General features: G+C 32.9%; 3 protein-coding genes across 3 annotated transcripts; all 3 read left to right on the plus strand.

Moving 5' to 3' along the window:
- The first annotated feature begins 3414 nt into the window (after positions 1-3414).
- LOC133290162 (multiprotein-bridging factor 1a) lies at positions 3415-6341 on the plus strand. Its single transcript, XM_061488219.1, has 4 exons — positions 3415-3679; positions 4361-4444; positions 5718-5800; positions 5903-6341. Exons 1-4 carry the CDS (start codon positions 3538-3540, stop codon positions 6020-6022), a joined length of 429 nt encoding a protein of 142 aa, XP_061344203.1. The 5' UTR covers positions 3415-3537; the 3' UTR covers positions 6023-6341.
- Positions 6342-10512: 4171 nt separating this feature from the next.
- LOC133290164 (probable serine/threonine-protein kinase PBL23) lies at positions 10513-13549 on the plus strand. Its single transcript, XM_061488223.1, has 6 exons — positions 10513-10666; positions 11125-11369; positions 11612-11747; positions 12549-12807; positions 12958-13090; positions 13274-13549. Exons 1-6 carry the CDS (start codon positions 10513-10515, stop codon positions 13547-13549), a joined length of 1203 nt encoding a protein of 400 aa, XP_061344207.1.
- Positions 13550-13844: 295 nt separating this feature from the next.
- Positions 13845-20314, plus strand: LOC133290165 (peroxidase P7-like). The gene is made up of 4 exons (XM_061488224.1): positions 13845-13884; positions 17704-17861; positions 18413-18604; positions 19763-20314. Exons 1-4 carry the CDS (start codon positions 13845-13847, stop codon positions 20312-20314), a joined length of 942 nt encoding a protein of 313 aa, XP_061344208.1.
- The last annotated feature ends 6987 nt before the right edge of the window (positions 20315-27301 follow it).

Below are 27301 nucleotides of genomic sequence, written 5' to 3' on the forward strand. Positions count from 1 at the left end.
TCAGTAAACACCATATCTCCATCTTTATTTCTCTTATTACTCCTACGTAGTAGATCTTCTTCTTCTTTTGAAGTTTGGCCTTCAGTAGCTATATTTTCCTCCATGAAAAGGAAAACCCTAGCAGAGCATTTTTTTCAGTTTGTATTACCTTTAAAAACTAATTTCACTATTCACAACTAATTTGTTTTTAATGAGCTAGCATCTTCTATAAAAAAAAAAAAAAAGTGTTTTCATTTGGCAAATCTTCTCCTTGTCTAACATAAACGGGGTAGGTACAATTTACTACAATTAATTTGGAAAAGTTTGGAAGAAGTAGGTGTGCTTTTAAAGTATATAAATTTATATTTTTTTAAGAGAGATAAACATAAAAAGATATGAATTCCATTTTTTATATATATTTTTTTTTAAAATGACTTAAGTTGTATCTTTTAAAAAGACACATATTTTTACCATTAAGTTTATTTTTATCATTGATTATAAAATGAAAATTATGTATCGTTATCTGCCATTGACATTCGATAAATACAGCTTTTCACTAATATTTGTCATGAATGACATAATGTTATTAAATTCGGATCGGTCATCGACTCGGTCGGAGTACTGAGTCAGTGGATCATTGGTTCAATCGCATGAATCAGATATGTATATAAATTTATATTTTATACTTAATTATATAATAAATATTTTAAATGGAGCAAGTGAACTAAGAACCAGTTATAGCCTAGTGATAAATACTGTGATTTATATCTTCACAATAAGGGTTCGATCCCCATTAGATACAATTTTTAAACAATTCTATTAAATGATATGATAAATATATTAAAAGGTGCATATTAACCAACAAATAAATGTAGCCTAGTGGTAAGTTGTTGTTTGTCATCCTTATAAGACTTGAGTTTGAATCTCAGCAGCTACAACTTTAAAAATATTTTTCTATAACCGATACCGGTTGAACCGCGGTTCACCACCGGTTCACCGGATCCATCCTGTCTCCAGGTAGGTACTCAGTCAATAGTGCTTTATGATTGAAGGATAGGCTTAGACTCATTACACGTATATGGTCGTGGGCAAATGGCCACAATTAGCTTTTTTTAAATTCCTCCCCATAATGCTAGTCTAGCATGAAAATAGATAATGGAGCAATATTGTGATAACTGTGTTAAAATTTGGTAAGAAGAATTTTGCCGTTTATATAATTATTCGAATCAGATTAGTTGAATAACCAATAAATTACAAAAATTGATAGATAATCATGAAAATAATTAGAGATATTAGAAATTAGGTTAGGGAATAATTCTGAAAATGTGTATTATAAATCAACTTTTTATGAACATTTAAATTATGGAAAATACATTTGTTATGTTACATGACAAATGAATAGTTGTTATATTAAGAAAAAGACAAAATCAATTTATTGAATAATGTGCTCTCTCATTTTTATTTTTATTTTGGATAACAAAGGAAATTAAAAACATCAACAAAAGAAACTAGCTAACAGCTACTATTCTGGGCCAACATGTGCCCCTATAGTCACTCTGAAATCTAATAGAGCATTCCCTAGGAACTTCATTGAAAATAACAGTCTCCCAGCCATGTTTGTATGCTTAAGAAGCCAACCAGTTTGCAACAGCATTTCCTTCCCTGTAGGAGTGAGTGATCTTGATCCCCCAATTCTTAGATAGCATCCCATGTATTCCACTTACAAGATTAGACAAAGGATGGGTCTTTTGACAGCCTTTCTGGATAAGCTCTAGTGCCATCAAGGAGTCACTTTCAAGATGAATTTTTCTCTTTCCCAACTCCCAGTGTAACATCCCGGGCGCTGACGAGGGCGGGGAGTGATCGCCGGTGCGAAAGGGCATGGACAAGGAGTGGCTCCTGGCAGGCTTCTAGGGACGGGGGTACATGAATGAATCGAATCCACACCCGAAAGAAAGGGATTCCAGAGACTGTGCTGGTATGGGACGGTATAGTTGGGAATGGCTTATAAGAATTAATTGGTACTACCTATACTAACAAGATGCATCCACTTTTCGGTAGCCCGGAACAGAAGAACTCCATAGTTAAGCGTGCTTGACTTGGGGCAATTCTGGGATGGGTGACCTTCTGGGAAGTTTTCCTGGGAAGTGTGCGAGTGAGGACAAAACACGCTGAAAAGTCTCGTGTTAGTGTGTGGGGACAGTCGTTAATCCTTGCAAGTTGCCGGGCGTTACACCCAGGATAACTCCAAGCCAACTAAAATACCCCAAAGTTCTGCCTTAATAGAGTTTCCATGGCCCAATTTTTTTGAAAATCCCAATTCCCAATTACCGGAATCATTTCTGAGCACTTCTCCGCAACCTGTAATTATGTCACCACAAGTGCTAGAGCCATCAACATTCAATTTGGTCCACCCTGTTATAGAAAAATCAAATTGACCTGAATTACATCCATTGGTTTTTTCTTAAGACCAGCATGACAAAGCTTGTTTTGGGCGTCTAGGAAATTGAAGCATATCTCTTGAGCACTCCTTATAACAACATCCATGGGTTGGCTCTTATTAGAGAACACAAGGTCATTTCTATTTGCCCAAAGCAGCCAACCGACAGTACCAAACAATAAAGGCCAGTCTTGCAAATGTTGAGTTGTTAATTTTCTTAACAATGTTCGCAGAGGAAGAGAGAAAGGGGAGGACAGAGAAAGGATGTGAGAGGAAGTGAGGAGAAAGATTTGGCAAAAATAAGTTTTTTTTTTATATTATAAATATCGACCGTCGGATGAGATTGTAATCGAACGGTATTAAAAGAGGTAGGCAAATGTAGGTAAAATAAAGATAGATAGAATAATCTATCCCTTCTTATATTTAAGGGACATGTTATATTTACAAATTTTTTTGTTTACAAACTACACTATCTTCTCCCAGAAGAACACTAATTTCAATATGTTCTTCCGGGGGAAGATAGTGTAATTTGTAAAAATTAATCAAAAAAGTTTATAAACGGATCATTCTCCTATATTTAATGTGAAAACATTAATTATGAGGAATCATAATCATACAAAGGTAAAAATAAATATAACCATTCGATTAACATAATCGATGGTGAAATAAACTGGTAACGACATTGATAATAACTAAATAATAGTAACCATATCAAATCTCTTAAAAAAAATATCAGAAAAATATTTCTGCTGTTAATGCAGATAAATTATCTGCATTTACTTCCAAAACGACGTCGTTTTGAGATTGAAAAATTAAAAAATTATTATAAAAACTATAATAACCCTGAATTAAATTAAAATTACAAAAATATAATAATTTTTATCCCAAAATAACATCATATTGAACTTACTGAGTTAGTGCAAATAACTTGTCTGCGTTAAGAAAAAAGCGAATCCAAAAATATATAGAAAAATATCCATAACCGCCTCACCTTTTATAGATTCCATCTTCTAACAAAAACCCTAGATAGAGGATAGAGCTAGACCACAACCAAACCACACCACACCACACCAACAAGAAGTTGTTAACCCACACACAGAAAAGAAAACCTTCGAAAGATGTCAGGAGGTGGACCTATTTCGCAGGATTGGGAACCGGTGGTGCTCCGCAAGAAAGCTCCCACCGCTGCCGCCAAGAAGGACGAAAAAGCCGTCAACGCCGCTCGCCGCTCCGGCGCCGACATCGACACCGTCAAGAAATGTTTGCTCCTCCCCTTTCCCCTTTCCTTTCGAGATTGCTTCAAATTTTTTAAATCCCCAACCCTAGGATTAATTGGATTTGCATTGTTTCATTCCGTGTGCGATTTGTCGCTACATTTGGATCGAAGCGTTTAATTATATAGAGTTCTGTTCCGATTCTTGATTAAAATTTTGGATTAATTCTATTTATTCAGTTATTGATTATTGTTTAGATATAATCTTTTTTATAGTTATCTCTTTTATGATTAGTTTGTCTTGTATGTTAAATAATAATATATATATGTATCCTGATGATTATTTGTGACTCATCGCTGATAATCATGGTACTGATCATTTATCTGGGATGTGGAGTTTTCATCTCTCTTGTTGGTTATTATCGTTATCAATATTATGTGTTTAAATTTGAGTTGTGACTATGAGTTATGGAATTTACAGACTTTTTTACTGCTAATAATTATACATTGTAAGTGATTTTTGTAATTTTTGAGCGGTTTTTGCTTTTGAGTTTATTTTTGTTGTTGTGTTACAATGGGTTCATCTTTTAGTCTGGGGATACTTAAAGCAGAGTTAATTTCTAATAGTTTGATTGAGTTAATTTCTACTAGTTTGGTTGAATGTTTCTCACTTTTCCATCTTTTTATTTTGCTGGTCAGAGTGTTGATTGTTAATTTGTTCTGTACAGTTAATGCTGGGACAAACAAAGCTGCTTCTAGTAGCACTTCATTGAACACTAAGAGGCTCGATGATGATACAGAGAATCTAGCTCGTGAGTATGCATACATGTCTATATATATGTATACACACACACTCTACTAATTCAGTTCTTTACTTTTTTTACCATTGAAGGGATCCTCCCTTGAAATGGCTTTTTTTCCAGCTTTAGTAGTTTTCAATGGTAATTTTTTTGTCTGGAGCATGTTTTGATGGGTTGTATGCATTGTCTAAATGGCTCGTAATTCATATGTTGGGATTATATTTCTAGTGTTTTCCTGAATGGATATATACTTGGTTGAAGCATGTGAGTTGAAGTGGAGGTATTCCTTATTACTCTCAAAATAACTTGTAAATAGTGCTAACTTTCAGAATATGATAAGAAAATTATTTGGAAGTTGTAGCTGTAAATTGTATTTACTGGGGAAATTCATATTCTTTTATTGACTTGGGTTTACTGTGGATATAACATATTTACTTTTTCTTTTATTTCATCAATCAGATTTAAGTTATAAAGTCTATGCTCTAATTCTTTTTAAGCACAATGCAAAAAATGCCTACATAGCTTGGACATGGGAATGCGAGTGTACTCAGTGTACTAGTGTAGTTCAATGTCATCTTTGATTATTGATGAACATGAGGATAGTTTCAGAACTCATGGGGCCATCTTTTGTGATAGTAGTGCCCCATCCAAAGCAAAGATTTTTCTGCAAATTGATCTCCTACCTTATTCCCTGATGTTCAAGTTCTAAATTAAATGGTAATAACATCTTACCACAGCAATTATAAAACTGAGATGTACAATCTGTTGCTTATAGTTTACTTCTGCTTGATGAGATGGAACTGCTCTGGTGGTCAGCAATTCTAGCTGTTAATTTATTAGTATTATTATAATTGTTTCTCTTGGCTCTATGAGTGTTAAACATGGTTGAATTGTTCAGATTCATGTAATAACATATTCTGTGGATAGAAGAGGAGCTCTGTTCAGCAGTAGCACTGCTGTAATACTAGTTTTAGGTCTTCTGATACTAAAAGTACTTGATGCATTTTCTCTGTCCCTGCAATCAATGATCTTTTTTAATCCTTTGAACATGAAATCTTTTATACATGGAAAAAGCTCCTCTAAAGTGAGATTGTTTTGTGAGCAAGGGTATATTCACCCTAAATTTTAGTAGGAAAGATTACAATACACTTTAAAGTAAATGAAGCTTGGATCCCTTGTTTATTTTAAAGACAAGCTCACTTTAGAGGAGCCTTGTCCTTTATATATGATTGTCATCTCTTCCTACTTTAATGCTTATACCAAGTGATTGGACTTGTGTGCCCAGATGATCGTGTGCCAACTGAACTCAAGAAAGCTATAATGCAAGCACGAACAGATAAGAAACTTACTCAGGCTCAGCTTGCTCAAGTATTTTGCTCTTCTCTCTCTCCCACCACATATATGTTTTTTGTGTCTTTATGTTCATTATTTGAATTTGGTATTATTGATAACGAGCGTGATTGCTGGCAGATTATCAATGAGAAACCTCAAGTGATCCAGGAGTACGAGTCAGGGAAGGCTATTCCAAACCAGCAGATAATTGGCAAGTTGGAGAGAGCCCTTGGTGCCAAACTGCGTGGCAAGAAATGAGGAAGCAAATCTAACGGCTGTGTACGTAATTAGGTTCTTATTTCACTATCCAAGGCTGATTGATTGTGTTTGCTCGCTGATTGTGTATGCAAGGGAGACAAATGGGTGTGATAACCTGAGCCTTTCACCTGTTCAAACATTATGATGTATTTTCATAAATAAAGATGGATTTTCAGCATATATTTACCTTCGACCAGCGATGCGGTCTTCGTAAGTGAAGATTCAGAATATGTTTTCGTTCATTTGGATCGAGTACCATTTTTTATTTCTATCTTATACGTGCCAAGGGAAGGAAGGAATAGAATAAAATTATTTTTCTCAATTGTCTGAAGATTAGCAAGATTGAAATGAATATATATATATATTTTGTTCTCGAGTATAAACTGAAATGTAAAATACCTTTGACTTATAAAATATTTTTTTTTTTTTTTTTGTTTTTATCAAATTTGACAAAAAAATATTTTTATTGACTAGTTTTATTTTATTTTTTAATGTTGTTCTTTACTCTCTTTTTTGTCTGAAGTCTCTCTCTCTCTCTCTCTCTCTCTCTCTCTCTCTCTCTCTCTCTATATATATATATATATATATATATATATATATTTTAGTTGTGAGTAATTTTTTTTTTTTTTGGTGAAATAGTTGTAACTATTTTAAGTATTAACGGAGGTGTATGACATAGCTCTTATGTGGTAATAATGCTGTTTTTATTTGGTAGAAGTGGGAGAAAAAAAATAACAAGGAAGAGTGTTGGAGCGTTGTAGTGTTTTATTTTGATTCTTTTTCTCTATTATAAGTTAGGATTGCGTGCTTTAATTTGTTTATATTATAGAAATGGATTTCGTTACCGTTGAAGTATATCATAAGGTCATTTATTCAGACAAAAATGGCCAAATTCTCATATTTGGAGTATGATAAAGATAGGTAGAGTAATTGCATAATTTGATGCTGAATTCATCAAAAGAACACTAACAAATACGTCAACGAGTAAACGAAGCCTATGAACGGTTTCTGCTGTTTTGACAAATCATTAACTAAAATATCTTTGGTTGAAACTGTTATAGAATGCATACACATATATAAATAAGGGAAATCATATTCTCCTTCTACATAAGAGTAGAACTTTTTCCTACACAAATTCGTTTTCCGTGCCAATTAATTTTTTTTTTTTTTTTTAATATAAAATGTGAGACTCACATTTAACTTATCTCTACTTTTTTTCTCTTCTATTATCCTACAATATAAGAAAATATGAACCTATAAATAATTCAGTTTAAAATAAAGTAGTCTTCAAAGTTCAAATGAGGGGTGTGCATTTTATTTTTTAGAAATAAGGAAGGAGAGGCATATCAGTATATCACACTATTCTCTTGTTTGCTTTTGAAGGGTCTTAATGTGGGTCATGTTTACACAGTGAGACAGAGACACAAAGCAATGGGTAAGTTTTGTCATATTAGGATTCAGGAATAGTATTAAACTATTAATATTACTCTCTGCTATCCCTATCCAATCAGGCCTGACAAACGTGCTGACCTCAATATTTCTTTGCATTCCCCAGTCCCTTGAGTTTCTCTTTTTTCTCTTTTCAAAGTTTCAATCATATTATGTAAGATTGGAGGTCATTGTTTGCAAAAACCTGAAAGGGGCCAAACTGTTTTTTTAGATCTGAAGCACCGTGTGCCTAAATAATTTTGGCAAATTTGTTTGTATGGATGTTCAACTACTTCTAGCAAATAATTATTATTTCACATACATCAAACAAATATGAGGAACTCTTGTATGAATTTAATATTTTTTTTAGTGCATTAAGTCAATAAATTAGTAAGAAATCATTATTTTTATTAAACAAGTAATGAGTTGATAAATGTATTAATGTTTTGCTAACTTAGTAAGTCAAAATCAAGATACTGGGTGAATATAAAGCTGTAGAAAATAGAAAGCATTTGTAGTCATTTTCTTAACCTAGTTGAAACTTGCTAAAGGAATAATACATGTAAAAAGAAAAAAAAATCGTTAACATATGGAATAGTGATTCAATTATATACAATCATTTAAATATTTGTTAAAAACCGGAGATGAATATATCGGTGAGTACAACAAGGTTAATTACAAATATATATATATATATATATATATATATATATATATATATATATATATATATAGGGTAATTGTAGTCTCATGTCACATAAAAATTTTGTTATCTCCTACACACTCAATTTAAAGTGGGGTCCAATAGAAAGAAAAATAAAAAAAATAAAAAATAATTGACACAAATATCGATGTATGGACATAAGATAAAAAAAAATTCCTATTGCATAAGAGTAATATTGCCCATATATATATATATATATGAAAGAAATGTCATAGTAGTCACAGGCTCATAGCAGCAACAAAAAATCAAATTAAAGATAATATTTATATTCCTCGATTGAATTTTATATTATCAAGTATCAACTCCCAAAATTGCATTAAAATTCTAAATGAGGCAATTTCAATTAATTGTTTGTTTGAAAAGCATATGTGGACTAAATCAACTAGCCTAATTTTTATCATTAGGCACAAGTTGCATAAGCAATTTGTTTGCAGTTAAAAATATAATATAACATATTAAATTTTAAGACAGACATAAAATTTTAATTTTAATTCTTTTGGTAATTACTGAACATAAATTTTAGTACGCCAATATGTATTGGTCTAAGTAAAAAGAAGTCAAACCCTTAAGTACCTATGTTAGAAAAATATCTTGAATGTTTCGATAATACTAAAAATTTACTACATCACTTACTAAAAATAAAATAAAAAATCATTTAACTTTATTTATTCGACTGACTCGTTTATGATTAATGTCAGTGAAATTTATTTTTTTCGCTTTTAATAAAAAAATACCTATTCCTATTATATTGAAGATATAGACCTACGTTAAATTCGCTCCAAAATTCACGTGTATAGGACAAATATCATTCAGCTTCTAAATGTATTTAAGAGATTAATCTCTTATATATACTATATCAAAAAATACTTTAGAAAATAATATTTATATATATGAAAAAATATTTATCCTTTTAAATGATACAATTTGTGTCATTTTACTCTCATAAAGAGGTGAGACTCACATCTTTATTTTTTTTGTCCACTCTCCCCCTTTATCTATATATTTTTCTCACTTAAAATGACATAATTTTACATCCTTTAAAATTGATCGGAACAAGTTTTTACAACTGGGCCGATCATGTTATCTTCCTCTGCACAACCTGAAACTGTCTTGGATCAGAGCATCTTGCAGTTGGGCCGCTGTATCCCATGGGTCTTCTATGAAACAAGATGAGGGGTGTACCTGCAAAACATTCCTACGTTCAAGTCAGTTATGGTTCAAGCAGGTTTTATTATGCAGGAGAAGATGATGTACCTTAGTGTTGAACATATGTATTTATTGTAAAGTGATGAGCAGCTTGAGAGATGTTACTTAGTGATCAGGTTTGCTTTGTCTTGGAGACAAAGTAATAGAGCTGCCATGTTTAATGTTTGAGGAGCTTGATGAGATAAGGCCATTAATATTGTGCAGCTTGATGACTGTCATGAGTTTGCTATTATAGAGGTGTTTTTGCTGTGATAGCCTTGGTGATAGAGATGAAGTTTGCAGTCTTCTTTGACTAAAGATTTTGTTTAATGGTGAAGACCTTTGGGTTGAACCTTGTATTTGTATAATTTTTGTCCAGATCAAAAATGATATACACTTTTCTCATATATATATATATATATATATATATATAATATCTTAATAATTTCAATCCAAAGTTATTATATAGTATAAATTGTCATATTTTAAAAAATTAACATATAAATTTAAAAAATGTTACACTATTATTTTTTATCTTAATAATATAATGGGTCATTTTGGTATAAGAATAAAGGCTTTAATGAGAAATCCGTAGACATATTTTATTAATAGAAATAGGAAAATTATTTTTATTTTTGTTGTAGAAAATTATTTTCTAACACACTCAGGTAAAATTGAATGAGTTTTATTATAAAGAGAAGAGAAAGAAAAAATTTGTGAAAATCATCTACTTTTATATAAGTGTGACGAAAAAAAAAAAATCTAAAGTAAAATAAAAATATTAAATTCTAAAAATTAATTCATAATTTTTTCACCACCGTTTATATTCTTATTTCTTACATCAAACTAACCGTTGGTATTAATACAAGAATGTAGGGGAAGGAACATAAATACTGTAAAAAAAGTATATAGGATAGAAAATTTCAATAAATTTGAGGGCTGAATTGCAAAGAAAAGTGTTAGCATCATTATTCTACGCGCCACAAAACAAAAGCTGACGGAGGGAGAGTGAGTCAGAGAGTGTGTGTCTTCGAACTTCGAAGCTGCAAATATCACTGTTTCTCTCTTTCGCTCTTTTTTCTTCACGGTTCTGGCATAATGCTTTAACCATTTTTAGGGTTAGGGTTTTTGCTTCTCGAAAAAAAAAATTGAAATGGATGAGGATGAAGGTTACAGAAGGAAGGCCAGGATTGCACTTGTGGCTATGGTGTTGATTGCTTCCCTCGCCGTGTTTGCTTTGTTTGTTGCATTTGCTTACTACTGCTACATCCGCAACAAGGTCTCCAAGCGTCGCAAAAGCCAAAAAGGTGTGTTTTTGTGTGTGTGTGTTTAGTTGCCAAGAAAATCTGAGAAAATGGGGAGTGAAAGGCTCGGTTTTTAACTCTCTGAAAGAAAGTTTGATTAAAGGGGTATAGAAATTTATCGCCATTGATGATGGGGTAGTGTATCTTGTGTTGTATTCTATTTTGTTTTGCATGGAGGCCTTTTGTTTATTCTACATTTTTTTCTCTCATGGATTTGGTGCTAGTGGAAATTCTGATAAAAATGTGTTGTTTTGTGTAAAAAAATGATTTTTTATTTGTGGGGTTGGATTTTAATTAAGTTTCGTGTTGTTTCAGTGTTTCACTGTAAAATGGAACGTTTAGTTGAGGAAAGACACCGGGACATTTGTTTAATTGATTTATGTTTTTGCAACTGTTTAGGTATTTACATGTGATCATTGATGGTCCACTTACTGATAGATTGTGCTTTCGTTTTGTGTTAGTTGAAGACGCTAACGTTAACGAGAAAAGTGACTTTGCAAACCTGCAAATTGTTGCTGAGGATGGACTTCGGGTGTTCACTTTCAAGCAGCTACATTCTGCAACGGGGGGCTTCAGCAAGTCAAATGTGATTGGTCATGGTGGATTTGGACTTGTTTACCGGGGAGTGCTCAATGATGGACGGAAAGTTGCAATTAAATTCATGGATCAAGCAGGAAAGCAAGGAGAAGAAGAATTTAAAGTAGAGGTTTGTTTACTCTTTGAACATTTTGGTCAGCCTAGTTTCTTTTCTAGAATTTGTTGGAAAGGGAATATATTATTCTTAATGCACTTGATTTCACTTGTAATAAAAAAAAGTGACATTTGGAGATTATGAAGTCATATTTTCTTTTTTGGCAATGAACCAATGAATTAGATAGCAATCGATGGCTTGGGAAAGCGATTCATTTTTGGAATTAAGTTGAATTAGTTGCTTACATCTCACTGTAGGTTGAATTGCTAACTCGGTTGCATTCTCCATATTTGCTGGCATTGCTTGGGTACTGCTCTGATAGTAATCATAAACTGCTGGTGTATGAGTTTATGGCAAATGGTGGCCTGCAGGAACATCTTTATCCTATCAGCAGTAAGTAATGAAATAAATGTTTATTAGATAACCTTTTTCTTTTCTAATATGAAGTGTCGTGAATGGATGAGACTACAGTACATAGTGATCTGGGTAGGGTTTTTTCTTTCTAAAATGATAATCAAAGAGGGCTAGCTTGGAGTAGTGGTAAAGCTGTTGCATTGTGACTGAAAGGTTGTGAATTCAAATCAAGAAATAGTCTTTTTGCAATTATGCAAAGGTAAGACTGCATATGAGAATTACCCTCACCCCACCCTCGCTAGTTGGGGTTTAATGGGGAGTGGTTTGGTTTGGTTTTTAATGATAATCAATAGCTCAGATCCTCATGATGAGAGAGATATGTCATATGTCTCAGGAATTTTAATATAACGATCTCTATTTTTGCTATTCCTTATCTGTTTGCTCACCCCAAGTGCTCAGTAAGGAAAAATAGAAGTAGAACTTTTTTTAGTTTGAAGGTGTAACACTTTTCAAATCTGTTGGGAATATATTTGATGATAGAGATATGCTGTCCATTGTATTCATCGTATATGATTTGTAATAAAGTTATAATTGTTTCTTATTCTGTAATTCTGGAGTTTATAAAAGCATTTTGTGTCATTGTCTCTTATTACAGACATTACAAGATCATGGATATCCTGTTCTGTCTTCTCCCATTTTCTTGTAAATTTTTAAGTCAGCAAGCTAGTTGGTATAAAATGCACAGTTGTTGCATCTGCACCCATGGTAGATATTTTTTGTCCGATATTTCATGTTATTTTGCATGTTGGATTTGATCTTGATGAGTTGGTTTTCTTGTAGATTCTAATGTTACGCCCATGAAGCTGGATTGGGAAACTAGATTAAGAATAGCACTCGAAGCTGCTAAGGGTTTGGAATATCTTCATGAACATGTCAGTCCCCCAGTGATTCACAGAGATTTTAAGAGCAGCAACATCCTCTTGGATAAAAAGTTTCATGCTAAAGTTTCTGATTTTGGATTGGCGAAGATTGGACCTGATGGAGCTGGTGGACATGTTTCAACACGAGTTTTAGGCACCCAGGGATATGTTGCCCCTGAGTACAAATCATAACTCATAATTTGCTTGTACATCTATTTGTTTATTCTGTTAGTGTAATCTTCATTTTTATTACACAAGTCGTTCTTTGAGTAATTTCATCTCATGTAAAACTCAAAAGCTTTTTTGTTTTGGAATGTTTGATTGTGCAGATATGCACTAACAGGACACCTGACAACAAAATCAGATGTGTACAGTTATGGTGTTGTGCTTCTGGAGCTGCTCACTGGCCGAGTGCCCGTTGATATGAAGAGACCTCCAGGGGAAGGCGTTCTTGTTTCTTGGGTGCGTTTGTTAATTTTTTTCTCCCATCAAGTTCTATCTTGATACTGTAGTACCCAGTGAAAGTTATTTAATCAGTTGGTACTGCAATATTTTCATTTATGAAAAGAAGAATTGCACTTTAGTAACATTTGTATTTCAGCACTTGCTCTTTCTAACAAACTTGCTTGTTCTATTTTTGTTTAGGCTTTGCCCCTTTTGACTGATAGAGAAAAGGTTGTAGAGATTATGGATCCTGCATTGGAGGGACAGTACTCTATGAAAGAGGTTATCCAGGTAGCGGCAATTGCTGTAATGTGTGTGCAACCAGAGGCAGATTATCGGCCTCTCATGGCAGATGTCGTGCAGTCATTGGTTCCACTGGTGAAAACTCACAGGTCCACCTCAAAGGTAGGTAGTTGCTCTAGTTTCCATTCCCCTAAGTTGTCTCCGGTTCAACATTCAGTTAATGCAAATATGTAATGATATATTATCAACATCTAAATTAAGGATATACATACATTCTTACCAAACTTAGATTTGTATGCCTTACTAGTCTGCCGTTTCTTTGAAATCTTAAACCATATGATAACCTCCTGGGGGGAAAATGATGGTTTTAATGCTAGTGGTTCAAGTTGATGTGAAAGATTAGACTTGTTTATATTCTTTTAGTTTGTGATTGAAGGTTCTGCTTAAGAATCTCCATGAGTCTCACATAAGATAAGATGAATAGTTGGTCGCTTGGTGCTTTATTAATCATTATGGTTCTCCATATTCAATGATTATATCCTTGAATGTAGGGCTGTTCAAAATTTTCGAATTGAAGTAAACCGAACCGAATTGCATTTTTCTTAATTAGTTTTGAGAATCGAAAACCAAAAGAATCGAACTAATTTGTTTTAACTCAAATTGGTTTGAGACCGGTTTAGAAATCCGTTCAGAACTGGTTCGAACCCGTTGAAAACTAGTTTGCGTACCCGAACTGATTTGGAACCAGCTATAAATCATAAATTGATTTTTAATCATGAACCAGTTCTGGAAAAAAATAAAACTAATTTTGTTCAGTTCAAAAAAAAACTTGTTCGAGTCTATCCATGCCCAACCCTACTTGAAGGGAAGGGAACTGAAGAAAAAGAATAAATGAGAAAAGAATGGAAATTGATCCTCTCATGTCATGTGGGGTGAATCTTAACTATTAATAATTATTTCAACCACGATAATTGTGTAATTTTTTATCCTTATATATTTTTTTCTCTCTTTTCTTATTATCATTAACTCTCCTTTCTTATATATTTTTTTCTCTCCTTTCTTATCACATGGTCATGTTAGAGAAGATCCACTCTCGAAAAGAATGCAATTCACAACACGTGGTGTTTGGATGGGCCTTTTCCAAGTCAAAAGGCAGCTTTTTAAAAAAGAAAAAGGACTTCTCAATTTTTTGTGATGTTTGGATGGTGGCTTTAAAAAAAAAAAGTTAAAGCCAAAAAAAAAAAGTTAAAATTTTACTTTTTCAAAAAGCTAAATTTTTTGGTTTCTTGGAATAGCATAAGCCAAAGTCCATCCAACAAAATTGTTAGACATATTTTACCCCCACTCTCTTAAGTACAAACCCAAATTCTCACTCAGAAGCCAAAAACTCATATTACTACGGTGGATTTTAAAGTTTGATGGAGGAACAGAAGAAGCATGCGGAAGAGTATGCGAAGAAGAAAGGGGAAGAGAAGAGTGGTTTTGGATTTGAGAGTTTGGATCGTCGTCGTTTTAGCCGTCTGAGTATTGGTGAAGTAGATCCATTGTGGGGAGAGAAAGAGTTTCTGTAGGGTGTGATTATTCTTTAATGCAAACGGGCGTAACATCTGAGTATTGGTGAAGTAGATCCATCGTAGTCGTTCGCCCAGTTCGCTACTATTGTTGTTGGGCGGTGGAAACTGATTAAGAAGAAACGGGCATAAGAGTCATTTTATATTTATTAAGTACTTTTTTTGTTTTAATATCCAAATGATATTTTTACCCAAAAAATACTTTTCAAATATTATATCCAAATACAAAATAACTTTAACTTTTAAAAAAAATAACTCGTAAAAAATTATTTTTTTTTTTCAAAATCCATTTAAACATGTCTTTAAAGGATTGGTCAATTTTCTAGCCCCACCCATTACTTGTTCCATTCTTTCTCTGTCCTTTCTGGCCGGGGCATAGTTTTCCCTTGGAGGATGATATTATTAGTTAACTGTTGAAATGCTACAACCGACATCTCTTCTATTATAGTTCATTCTATTAAACTCTGAACACAAGCAGCTATTTTTACACAATGCGTGTGGAAAACCAAATCAGGAAATTAATAACTACGGTAGAAAGAATCAGGGGAAAATAAAGAAACAGAATATCTATCTCTGTAATATCTCCAGCATTTCTTCTGTTATAGTTCATGCCAACATCAGTACATCACCAAATACAGACATGGCAGGAAAAAAACTGAAGGAGACTATTACACCTTGGTAATAATTTGAACGTGGTCGGTTAAATATACTAATATGATTAACAAAATGTACACAAGAGTCTTAAATATTTAACCCCCAATTCTAACTCTAGTACGTGAGTGAGTCCATGTTTCATGTATTGCATCGCCACATTTGACCATGACCCATGTTTAAGTGGTCCCAAACCTCATTATCGTGGCGTCGTAAAGAAATTTAAATCATTTTAAGTTCGTTAACATGTCACCTTTTTCCGAATAATATCAGTCTGTAAAATGATAATCTGAGTACTAAGTAGACTGTACTTAAACACTTCCAGTAAATAAAAGCACAAAAAATCAATTTTCTATATAAAAAACTATCAATTCATTAGTTTTTTGTTTTAGGGATACAACCCAGCTGTAATTAAAATATTTTTGATTTGAGTATACAAGAACCTGGACAATCTATTAATATATAACTAGCTCAACGCTATACCAAAAAAAAAATACGAAAACAAAATGAGTAAAAGTATAGAAATAATAAATAACTAATAATGGCTTTAGAAATTTTGTATCATTATAAAATATCTCTTTATGTTAAAAGTCATGTATATTGATTCAGTTATATATCTTCCTTAAATTTAGTTGATTTTATAAAAAGCTGAGCAAAAAAATAATATTATGATATTTTATTTCTTAACCATATCTTCAGAGAGCTTATATAACATGTGAGAGGCAGGTTTGAATAAAGAAAAATTTGTTGTTATATGAAATGACATATAATATGTCCGCTGGATGCATGTAACGTGGGTTACCATCATTATTCATAACCTATCCTTATCCAAGACGCATCTCTATACTGATCGACCACTAAAATATGGACTACAGATTTCTCTGTCAAATCATACAACGGCTTATTATTTTTTTAAGTTGTAAGAGATAAATTTATCTCTTACACACATAAAAGTATATAAGATTCATCATATGAGGAGAGGAGAGAAAAAAAAAAAAATAGAAATATAAGAAACAATAAACTCAACATATAAATTAAAAGTTTTCAAAATTATTTTTCACGAGAATGATGTGCAAGAAATGTGTACGCAACCAACTCTTTTTCTTTTCTTTTTTCCCCCTTTTTTAAATGTTTATGACAAAGATGTGTTAGACTAAATCAACTCTAGTTAAGTTAGATTCAGAGCTGCTTTACGTGCATGCACCAAGTAAAAAGCTGGTCTAACTGATCACTGTTTGGGTTCTCCTAGAAGGGTATGGTTACTATTAGAAGCATTTTTTTTGAGTGGGATATACATTGGAGTTCCTTTTTGCAACGTTATTTACGTTCTGTGGAATATATATAGGAAATTATGAATAGTGCTGACGTGTAAAGTAACAGCAATCATCTCCTCTCATTAAGAGAAATATATAAAGATAAAAGTTGAACAAGCAATAAAGGCGCAAATCATATGTAGAAAAAGTATATATATTATGTAATTTTTATTATAACGTTTAAACATTCAAAATATCACCTCAAGCCACGAAACAAGGAAATCATATGACCACCGTCACCGATATTCTTCAAAATCCAAGGAAATAAACAAGATTAAATTGAAAAATCGTTAAACTAATCGAATATATTAGTCTATGCACATATAATTAAGAGACTAAACCGATTTTTCTAGTTCAACTCAATAAGGAATCTGGCACTGTGAAATCTGTTTTTCCACTTAAAACATTGACTAGTTCATATTTTAAAGCTTTTTCTCCCTTTGTTTGAGTTTCATAATTTTCAATCATGGATCTTTTTCCTTGTTTATTATTGGGAGCAAGTTACCTACTACAATAGTGAGCCACCTCTATCTCTCAGATTTTCTCTCCAAGTTGCACCCAAAAACTTTAAAAAATACTAAAGCGCGTATGGAGCAGACAAGTTTGAAAATTGAGTCACATTATTTTTGACATTTCTCGTTTTGATTCGATCCCTGCCTTTCTTTGTCTGCATGCACTGGCACCCTGCCCTACAACTTCAAATTCCTCTATATATCGCACGCCTCTACCTTAGGCTTCTTCACAACTCACACATACACCCTTTCAATACACAAAGGGCTTCCTTATTTGTGGCTGAAACAGATGGCCCCCCTTACCCATTTCTTTGTTACACTATCCATTCTTTCTCTCTTATTCTGTTCTACCAATGCACAACTTTCTACCAATTTCTATGGCAAAACTTGTCCTAACCTTCAAACCATTGTGCGCAATGCAATGAGGCAAGCTCTCAATAAAGAAGCCCGTATGGGGGCCTCTATACTTCGCTTGTTCTTCCATGACTGCTTCGTAAATGTAAGATCATAATCTCTTTGTTACTTCTATAATCTATATATAATCACATCCCATTAAATTCCGACTAGCAAGTATAATGTTGAGACAATCCTTATACGCAGTCTTAGCTTTATATGTTTTCAAGGACAATGTTTTTCCGATTCGAATCCGCAACCTTTTGCATCATTGCATAATCTATATATATGTTGATTAAATAAAAGAATTTGTATAGCTTTTAGCCTTAAGTTTTATCACTTACGAAGTTGCCAAAAAAATACACACATATATATATATAGAGTGCTTAAATTACTTGAATATGTCATGGAAATGGAAGTATGTGTACATATTATTCCTTGTAGAGAACTTGCACACATGATGAATTATTTTTGTAAGAATTGGACTGAATCTAGATATAAAGAATTGCATTGATGTAAATCTTACAAAAGAAACAAAGTAATAACTAATAAGTAGTACGAAAGTATCATTTCTTTTTTAAAATTAAAGGTCACGGGCTATACTTTAGTTATAAGACAACATTAACATCTCAGTTTTATTTCTTTTCTAATTTGCAGGGCTGTGATGGGTCAGTGTTGTTGGATGACAGTGCCACCTTTGTAGGTGAGAAAAATGCAGCACCTAACCAAAATTCAGCAAGGGGTTTCGAAGTGATTGATACCATTAAAACCAATGTCGAAGCTGCTTGCAAAGATACAGTGTCTTGTGCAGATATACTAGCACTCGCAGCAAGAGATGGAATAGCTCTGGTGAGAGCCATTTCTTTTTTATTTGGCAGTGTCTTCTTTACCTAATCGATTATGATGTTATGCATGTTATACTGCACAGTACATGTCCAGTCTAATTTTTTTTCCACCTTAATTATGGGATCTGAAGAGACATAAAAATGGGGTCAATTTTCTCTGATTGACAAAGTTGATTTCAGGTCTGAAAAGGAGATAGGCCAAACATTGTCTAAGTAAAGTCACTTTAATATTTGTACATCAATTTTTAATATAAATTATATAATTTTTTAAATTATCAGTTTAATTTTTTTTTTAGTACAGGATGTTACGTGTCTTGGGATCAATATAAGTACCAATAATATGTGTAAAAAGGTAATTGAAGAATTATATAAGAAAAAAAATTGTGAAAAAAGTCATTTCTTTATAAGAGAGGTTCTTTTTCTTGCTCCTGTTGAGAATGCACTGAAATCTTGCAATTTCATTCAAACCTCCAGTCATTTTCACAAAGTAGCTAACTTGCTGTTTGTTTTTATCCCAACATTTCCTTTTGACATGGGCTTGTTTTCAAACCATGTTCCACACTCTCGGCTTTCTCACATGTAATGATCATCATGTCAACTTTTTATAATTTAGTGGGGTCCTCCCAATATAATATATCTTGCATAAAATAATTCTATGACACAAGATAATCAAGAGAAAAATTATGGTTCATGCAATTCAAGTCTTCAGACAACCCTGTCACTTCCTCAAGAAAACCACTCATTATTTTCTTTTAAAAAAACCAGAAAAATACAGTTGCAACCCAACTGAATTCTAGGATTTTATCTCCAAAAGCGACAGTGAATTCGATTCTTGAAAATTGCAACTCCTAAGAGAAAGAAGGATTTTCGTTTATACTTTAACATGACATAGTAAAGTTTCTTACACATATGGTCACATTTTTTGAAGCAAAAAAAAAAAAAAAAAACTAAAGCACGGAAAACGAATCTCAATAACATGACATAATCACTTTTCCTACCATATAACTCTTATAGAACCAAGAAAGAAATTTAAACCCGAAATCGGATTAGACGCGCCTTACCCTTCGTACACATATATAAACTATGTCTTATGGTGTTTTCCACTTTAATTTTCATTTATCACTTCTTGTCTCTAATAATTCATCATTATTTAATTTTCTAGCTTGGAGGACCCTCATATGCAGTACCTCTTGGCAGAAGAGATGCAAGAACTGCAAGCCAAACTGCAGCCAACAACCAAATCCCTTCACCATTCTCAGACCTTTCCACCCTCACCTCCATGTTCGCCGCCAAAGGTTTAAGTGCACGTGACGTCACAGTGCTCTCTGGTGCCCACACCATAGGTCAAACAGAGTGCCAGTTTTTCAGAACTCGCATATACAATGAGACCAACATTGACACCAACTTTGCCACCTCAAGAAAGGGCAATTGCCCCCCCTCTGGTGGGGACACCAATTTGGCACCTCTTGATTCACTCACTCCAACTCGTTTTGACAACAATTACTACAGAGACCTTGTGGCTAAACGTGGCCTTCTTCACTCAGACCAAGTTCTTTTCAATGGTGGGTCTCAAGATACTTTGGTTAGGACTTATAGTACCAATAGTGTTGCTTTCTTCAGAGACTTTGCTGCTTCTATGGTGAAGTTGAGTAGTATTAGTCCTCTCACTGGGACTAATGGTGAAATCAGAAAGAATTGCAGGGTTGTGAACTAATCAATATATATTATCATATATTGGAATAATATGAGGCACATCAGCAACTGAATAAATGTTTTATGAGAGATTTTTAAGTGGTTGATTCATTACAGGGTCTTTGTCATAAAGTTGACTAGATCTTGAACATATTGGCAACTGTAATATTGTTGGTGTTTTTTTCCTTTGGTAATTTGAATGTTTTCTAATTGAAGTTCATCAAATGTTCATATGAGAGCTGTTGTATTCAGTTGTGTCTTACTTTAATTAATGAATGAATCAAGGTAATTTTATATTGGATTCAAATTTTCTTTCTCGTTTCTCCTCTAGTTAAATTTTATATTGGTTTGCTTTAAGCTTTCGCTTTGCAAGCTCATTATCTAGTTTGGGTTTTTAATACTGCTTCATTTATTTTATAGTGCAGAGCATATTTTTAAACATGGATAGAACAGAAGTTATGACTTATATATAGTTTTTAATTCGTACTATATTGACTTCAACGCAAGTTTATTCTTCTTTCATTGCCGTAGATGAAATTCTTATACCAATAAAAAAGAGGACAAAGGTTTATATTATAATATTTACTTATTTTATATATTCAGATTCTGATTTCCCTCATTCAAAACTATCAACAACGGGTATTTAAATTACACTTTATTTTCTTAAAGTTTCGTTTAAATCGTATATATTATATTAAACTGCAAATTTATGTAAAGCTAATTGGTGCTTTTAGATTTAAGCGTAGTTTTAGGTGATGGGACCATTAAAAACTATACTTTTAACTCGGTATTGCAGGTACTTTGCAGGGCTACAAGTCTAGAGAGGAACCAAGTTAATCATATATAGCGTTAAGAAAAGAGAGTACGTTTATATTGACAATTTTTTTTTACAAGTTTATAAGTTACATTATGTCTGATCGGTAATACTCTATTTAAAAGTGTATAGTGTAGTTTGTAAACAAGAAGTTTGTAAATATAATATTCTTCTAAATTTTTTTGTTTATTTCTTTTCTTTTTATTTTGTAGGAATAATTTTATTTAATAGTAAATAATATATTATTCGTACAAAATTTTCTAATAACTAAAGATGTGTTTTATAAAAAAAAGTTCTTACATGAGTAATAAAGATTGCCGACGGGTATTGAGAATTGTTGCTAATGTCTACCGCTTGAGTTTAAGAAATTTAGATTTAAGTAATTTTCAACTATAAGGTAATTATTTTTAAGATGGGTTATATTAAAAATGTTGTGAAATTAAATTTTCATCCTTCTCTCAGTATAAAGACTCTCGAATCAATGGAAACTCATCAAATAAGGAAAAAAATAATTAATTGCTCCCTTGTTTTTATACTTAAAAAATAGGGATAGATTATTCTACCTACTATTTTTTCTGCTTATCTTTGCCTATCATTCTATAATATCGTTAAATCAGAATCTTAAAAGAGAGAAAAAGATAAATGTTTGTTAAGATTCTGATCTAAGAATGTTTCAAAGTGATATACAAAAATAGACAAAAAAAATAGTAGGTAAAACAATCTATCTTTAAAAAATAAAATAGAAAATTTATGTCGATGGCAAGTGGAAGTGTGGAACTCTCACATGTCTACAGAGAAGCAACGTTTAACCAACTTAAGCCTTGAGCAAGATACAGGTGTCAAAATATGGGATTCTCTTCCACTTATAACATAGATTACTGGTGCTATCTGTGGCTCGTTTAATTTATGTACGGTCTCTTTGTTTCGGCCTTTTGGGCCTTGCCTTCTCTATTATCCATAAACTATACCCTTTTTTTTGTACACTATACCTTTTTCTATATCCATAATGAGGATTTTACCACTGAAAGGATATATTGGGCTATTGGGCCATCGAAGCCCAGTCCATTATAGGAGTTAGTTATTCTGTTAGTTAGATCAGTTAATTACTATCAGTATATAATGTAGTTCAACATACAGCAATGTACACTGTGAAAAACTCATATTAATCAATATACAGTATATATTATTCAGAATTCTTTTATTTTCTACATGTTTCTATTATCTTTCAACCACTTAGACTTATTTAATAACTACCCTTAAATCTTGATATATTCTAACTAGACTTTGTACAACTTCTGAATATCTGTAATATACTCTTCTATAATATTATTCTAATTAGACCACATAAAACTTCTCAAGCACATATGAGTGTCAAGTAATTTTTTTTTTTTTTTTTTATAACCTTTGATTTTAAAATTAAAAACAATCAAACCGTTTAAAAAAATTTGGATACGTGTTAAACTCAAAAGCATACCAGCATATGAACAAGTAATGGGGATTTCTCAAACATAAAATACAAGCTATATATGACTTTTCAAATACGTTCATTTAATTATTTCAAGTTAATCATATGAAACTTGACTACAATTGGTTTAGAGACCAAATTTAGCAAATTTAAATTTAATGACTCGATCTCTAATCCAATTCATTTTGAATATATTCGCAATTTTTCAATTACCCAACTAATCTGGTTGGAATATTGTGGGATAGGATCAAATTGTGGTAGCTTAGTTGGCGCATGGAAGCTGAACAGGTGAAGGTGAGAGTATGTGTTCGATCCTCCCGATACCACATTTGGAAGGAATTTAAAGCCTTAATCCTGGACCCGTTCCCAATTGAACTAGTCGCGAAGCAATAAACTGATTGGAATATTTCCAAAGAAGAATATTGTGGGATAGGATGTATGATCATTAATTCTTTTTAACTCGTGTTTTTTTATTAATTATCCCTCATTGAGAATTGGTAAATTTATCAAAGGAGGATCCCATCTCATGGTACATTAAAATTTAAGTAGTCTTTGGGCACTAAAGTGTCAAATGGTATCTTGTTTTCATCATCTTTATGCTTCTATGCCATCACATCCTTACAGGTTGGTTTTCATGCTTCCTGATTTTCTGTCTTCATTCGTACGTCATTGCATTGTCTTCATTTGTTCATGTTTTTACGATTAAATTGTCGCTCAAATAATAATAATAATAAATACGCTTCTAGTGTTACATAATCACTCTAAAAAAACGCTAACAAGTATTTAATAAAATCATTAATTGCTCTCCTGACTCATCAAATCAAGTTAAGTAAGACTTGCCAAAACCCAGTGATAATTGATTTGGACATCACATTAAGAAATTTTAACTTGATGACTCGATTCTTTTCTAACTCTTGTGTTTTATTATTTATTCCTCAAGACATAGCAGATTTCTAATTAAATAGAATCTCATTTCATGGTATATCAGCTTTGAATAATCTTTGTGCTTTTGTTGCCATGTCATAGGGTTGGTCTTCTTATTTTTTCGTCTTTTTTATTCGTGTGTTGTTCTACCTTTGTTCATTCCTAGATTTGAGAAATTTTATTAGATATCCATCACACAAGTTGAGCGAACAAATGAATGAAAGTTATTAGGATTAATCTAATGGTAAGAGATTTGAGTAGTTTGTATTAAATTGTGTGTTCAATTCGAACTAATGTATCAAAAAATAAATAAAAATAAACGAGTGGATGGAGTAATAAACCTCGGTATTTTATGTTGTTATTACGTATTTTCCATAAATGCAAGGTTGGAGGTCCCATTCGAAGTTCGATCCTTGTCTCACTTCAAATTTTCACGTGAGCCTATGGAGAATATTTCTACCATGCACTCTACCACACCTGATAACACATCTGCGTTGCCCTTATTTTATTTTTCCTTCTATTTTGGTTGTGGACTAATGAGAAATTGAATACATTTAACTCCAAGGATGTAATAAAAATACTTCGAAAAACGTAAAATAGGAAAGATTTTGTTTTGTTTTTTTATAAATTTTAATATAGGGAGTATTTATGAAACCATTCGAATGAAATCTCAACTGAACAAATAAAGTGCAACTTATATGTGTGTTCAGTGGCGGAGTCAGAGACAAAGACTTAGTTAGTGCCAAAAGACTCAACTAGTAAAATCCAGCTAGTATCAATATAGTATTATTTTTAAAAATCTAATAAATACCAAGGTTATACAATAAATTTTTTAAAAAATAGGTAGTATTTTTGAAAATCAGCTATTGCCTAGGCACTAAGGGTGCGCATGACAACCTTCCCGGAATTAATTTTTCTTTAATTTCTGTTCCCGGGAACAGAAATAGATAGAAAACTCGTTTGATAAAACCGGTTTCTTTTTTTGTTTCCGGGATGAACCGGTTTAATTTTTGTGCTGGGGAACAGAAAAAAGAATCAGAAAATTTCTGCTTTTTTGTTCCCGGGCACAAAATGAGAAAAACTTAAATCTCTCAATCACTCTCAACCTCTACCATCACCACCATCACCACCACACCACTATCATCCCGACACGACCGTTGCCACCATCGCCGCCGCTGTCGCTGTTGTACCATTAGTGCCGTCGTTACCCCCCACCACCACGATGTCACCGCCACCACCACTACCACCTCCACCCATCACTACCATCATGCCACCATCACCACCACCACAACTACCATTGTCGCCACCTCCACCACCATTATCACCGTCATCACCACTACCGCCAACAACCACCACCACCACCATCGCAACCAATGTCGTCACCGCCACCACCGCCATCACCACACCACTGTCACCACCACCATCGCCACCACTACCACCACCATGACGCCACCGCTACCATTACCACCACTGTCACCAACCACCACTACTATTGTCGCAGCCACTACTGTCACCACCGCCGCCGCCACCACCAACCACCACCATTACACCACCCCCGCAACTACCATCACCGCGCCATTGCCACCACTAGTACTACCGCCGCCGCTGCCATCACCACCATGATGCCATCACAACCACCACTATTATGCCACAGCTACCATTGTTGTCGCCACCAACCACCATCCCTATCACCATTGTCGCAGCCACTGCTGTCACCTCACCACCACCATCCCCACCACCATCATCGTCGCCGCCACCATTATCATCGCCATCGCTGCAGCCACTGCTGTCACAACCACCACCGCTATCATCACCACGTCACTACCACCACCACTATCGTACTGTCGCCGCCGCCACCACCATTATCATCACCACGTCACTACCACCACCATTATCATCACCACGTCACTACCACCACCACTATTGTACTGCCGCCGCCGCCGCCACCACCACAACCACACCATATGAAAATGAAAGTGATGATCCGAATTTTTTTTATATTTAATAGGAATTATTTTTTATTATATTATTTGTTATGTTATCAAACACAATTCTCATTCTCGGAATAAAAATAGAATATGTTATCAAACACATTTTTTTTCTCAGAAACTGTTCCAAGGCACAGAAATAGAAAAGAATTGTTTCTTTTCAGAAACAGTGCTAGGAAATAGAATGATTGTCATGCACACCCTAAGTGGCTTTGTCACTGTGTGTCAATTGGAAGTCGTAACTTGTAAGACTACGAGCTTGAGTTTAAGTAATTTTAGTTTATATTTAAAACAGATAACCGTACGATAGTACTTGAATTGTGGAAAAAGTACTCGAACCAAATTACTTGAATAATTAATGAATTGATGGACATAAAAAAAATAATTTATTAATAATTTATGAGAATATAGTTTCTCATGTTGCATAACAATCATACGAAGAAGAGAGAGAAAGAAAGCAAGTGGATTTCATCTATTTTTTTATGTGTTGCATGAAACAAATTATCTCATGCAATATAATAAACTATATTCCCATAATTTATACGATTAATTTTAAGGAATGTAGTGGTATCAACTCATCTTCTTGGACATAATTTTCTAAAGCTTAACTTAATTTTCAATAAAAAAGTTTTTTTCTTAATTAAAAAAAAATTATTGGTGACTCATAAAATAAAAAAAAATTAATTGCTATGAAAATTCAATCATAATTTCGATGCAGAAATTGCATAGAAGAAATGACTAAACAGAGAGTTGAAATTTTCACAGAAGAGTAACCCTTCGGTTTTCAATTTTTAATTATCAAAATAACAAAATTCAACTGTTAAAATAAGGGACATAAGCACCCTTTTATAGACTAATTATAAATTGATCCAAATTTCAAAATCTAAAATCCTAAAAATAAGAAAGATTCCTAAAATAAATATAAAGGTAATTAACTTCTAAAAATAAATAAATAATTACAATTAAATCATTAAAAAAATCCCAAATCTTAGATTTCAAATCATAACAAATGTGTTACTTTTCTTTTCTTGCCAAACAAATCACAATTATATCTGTTATTTCATTTGAACTTGGATTTGATCGTAATTTGTTATATTTCAAATTACTATTTCTTTTAACAAATGTTCCTTACTTATTGAAACACAATCCTGGTTGACTATGGGCTTCCTAGGGCCATCTGCAATGGGTCAACTATACGTGCATCAAATTTATTTGGAGATCATAAATGTTGGAAATTTTAACATAATGACTAGATTTATCATGATCTGTGTTTTTTATTACTTATTCTTCACTAAAACTTCACAAATTTCATAATATTACAATAGAATCTCATCTCATCGTGGACTCATCAAAACTTGATCATAATTGATTTGGATATCAATACTAGAAAACTGAATTTCATGATTTGATATTTCACCCAATAACTCAATTTTTTCTTTTTTCTTTTTTGACATTTACATTTTATTAGGCATCCTCACACACGTTGAGAGAATATCTTAATGTCCTAACAAGAATTTCCTAAACATTCTGTTATATTGCTTTTTCGTCTTCATACTTATGCCATTTTGCCTTTAAGCTGGTCTTTGTTTTTTTGGTTTCTTGGTTATTTTTTGGTCTTTGTTTATCTCTTTGTGATCATTATATTGTTTTCATTGATTAAAATTTTAACCATTACCATCAAGGATAGAAGATATAGATATATAATTATAGAGTTTAGAGAGAGAATGAAAGAGATGAGGGTTCCCATGGAAGAAGAGAAGGACCTTCCGAGGCGAAGTTTTAAGAAAGCAAAAAGGAATGCGATTGAGGATGATAATA

The sequence above is a fragment of the Gastrolobium bilobum genome, unplaced genomic scaffold (genome assembly GCF_033153095.1).
Source record: "Gastrolobium bilobum isolate Gb01-03AN ecotype WA unplaced genomic scaffold, APGP_CSIRO_Gbil_v1 utg69964, whole genome shotgun sequence".
Lineage (NCBI taxonomy): Eukaryota > Viridiplantae > Streptophyta > Magnoliopsida > Fabales > Fabaceae > Gastrolobium > Gastrolobium bilobum.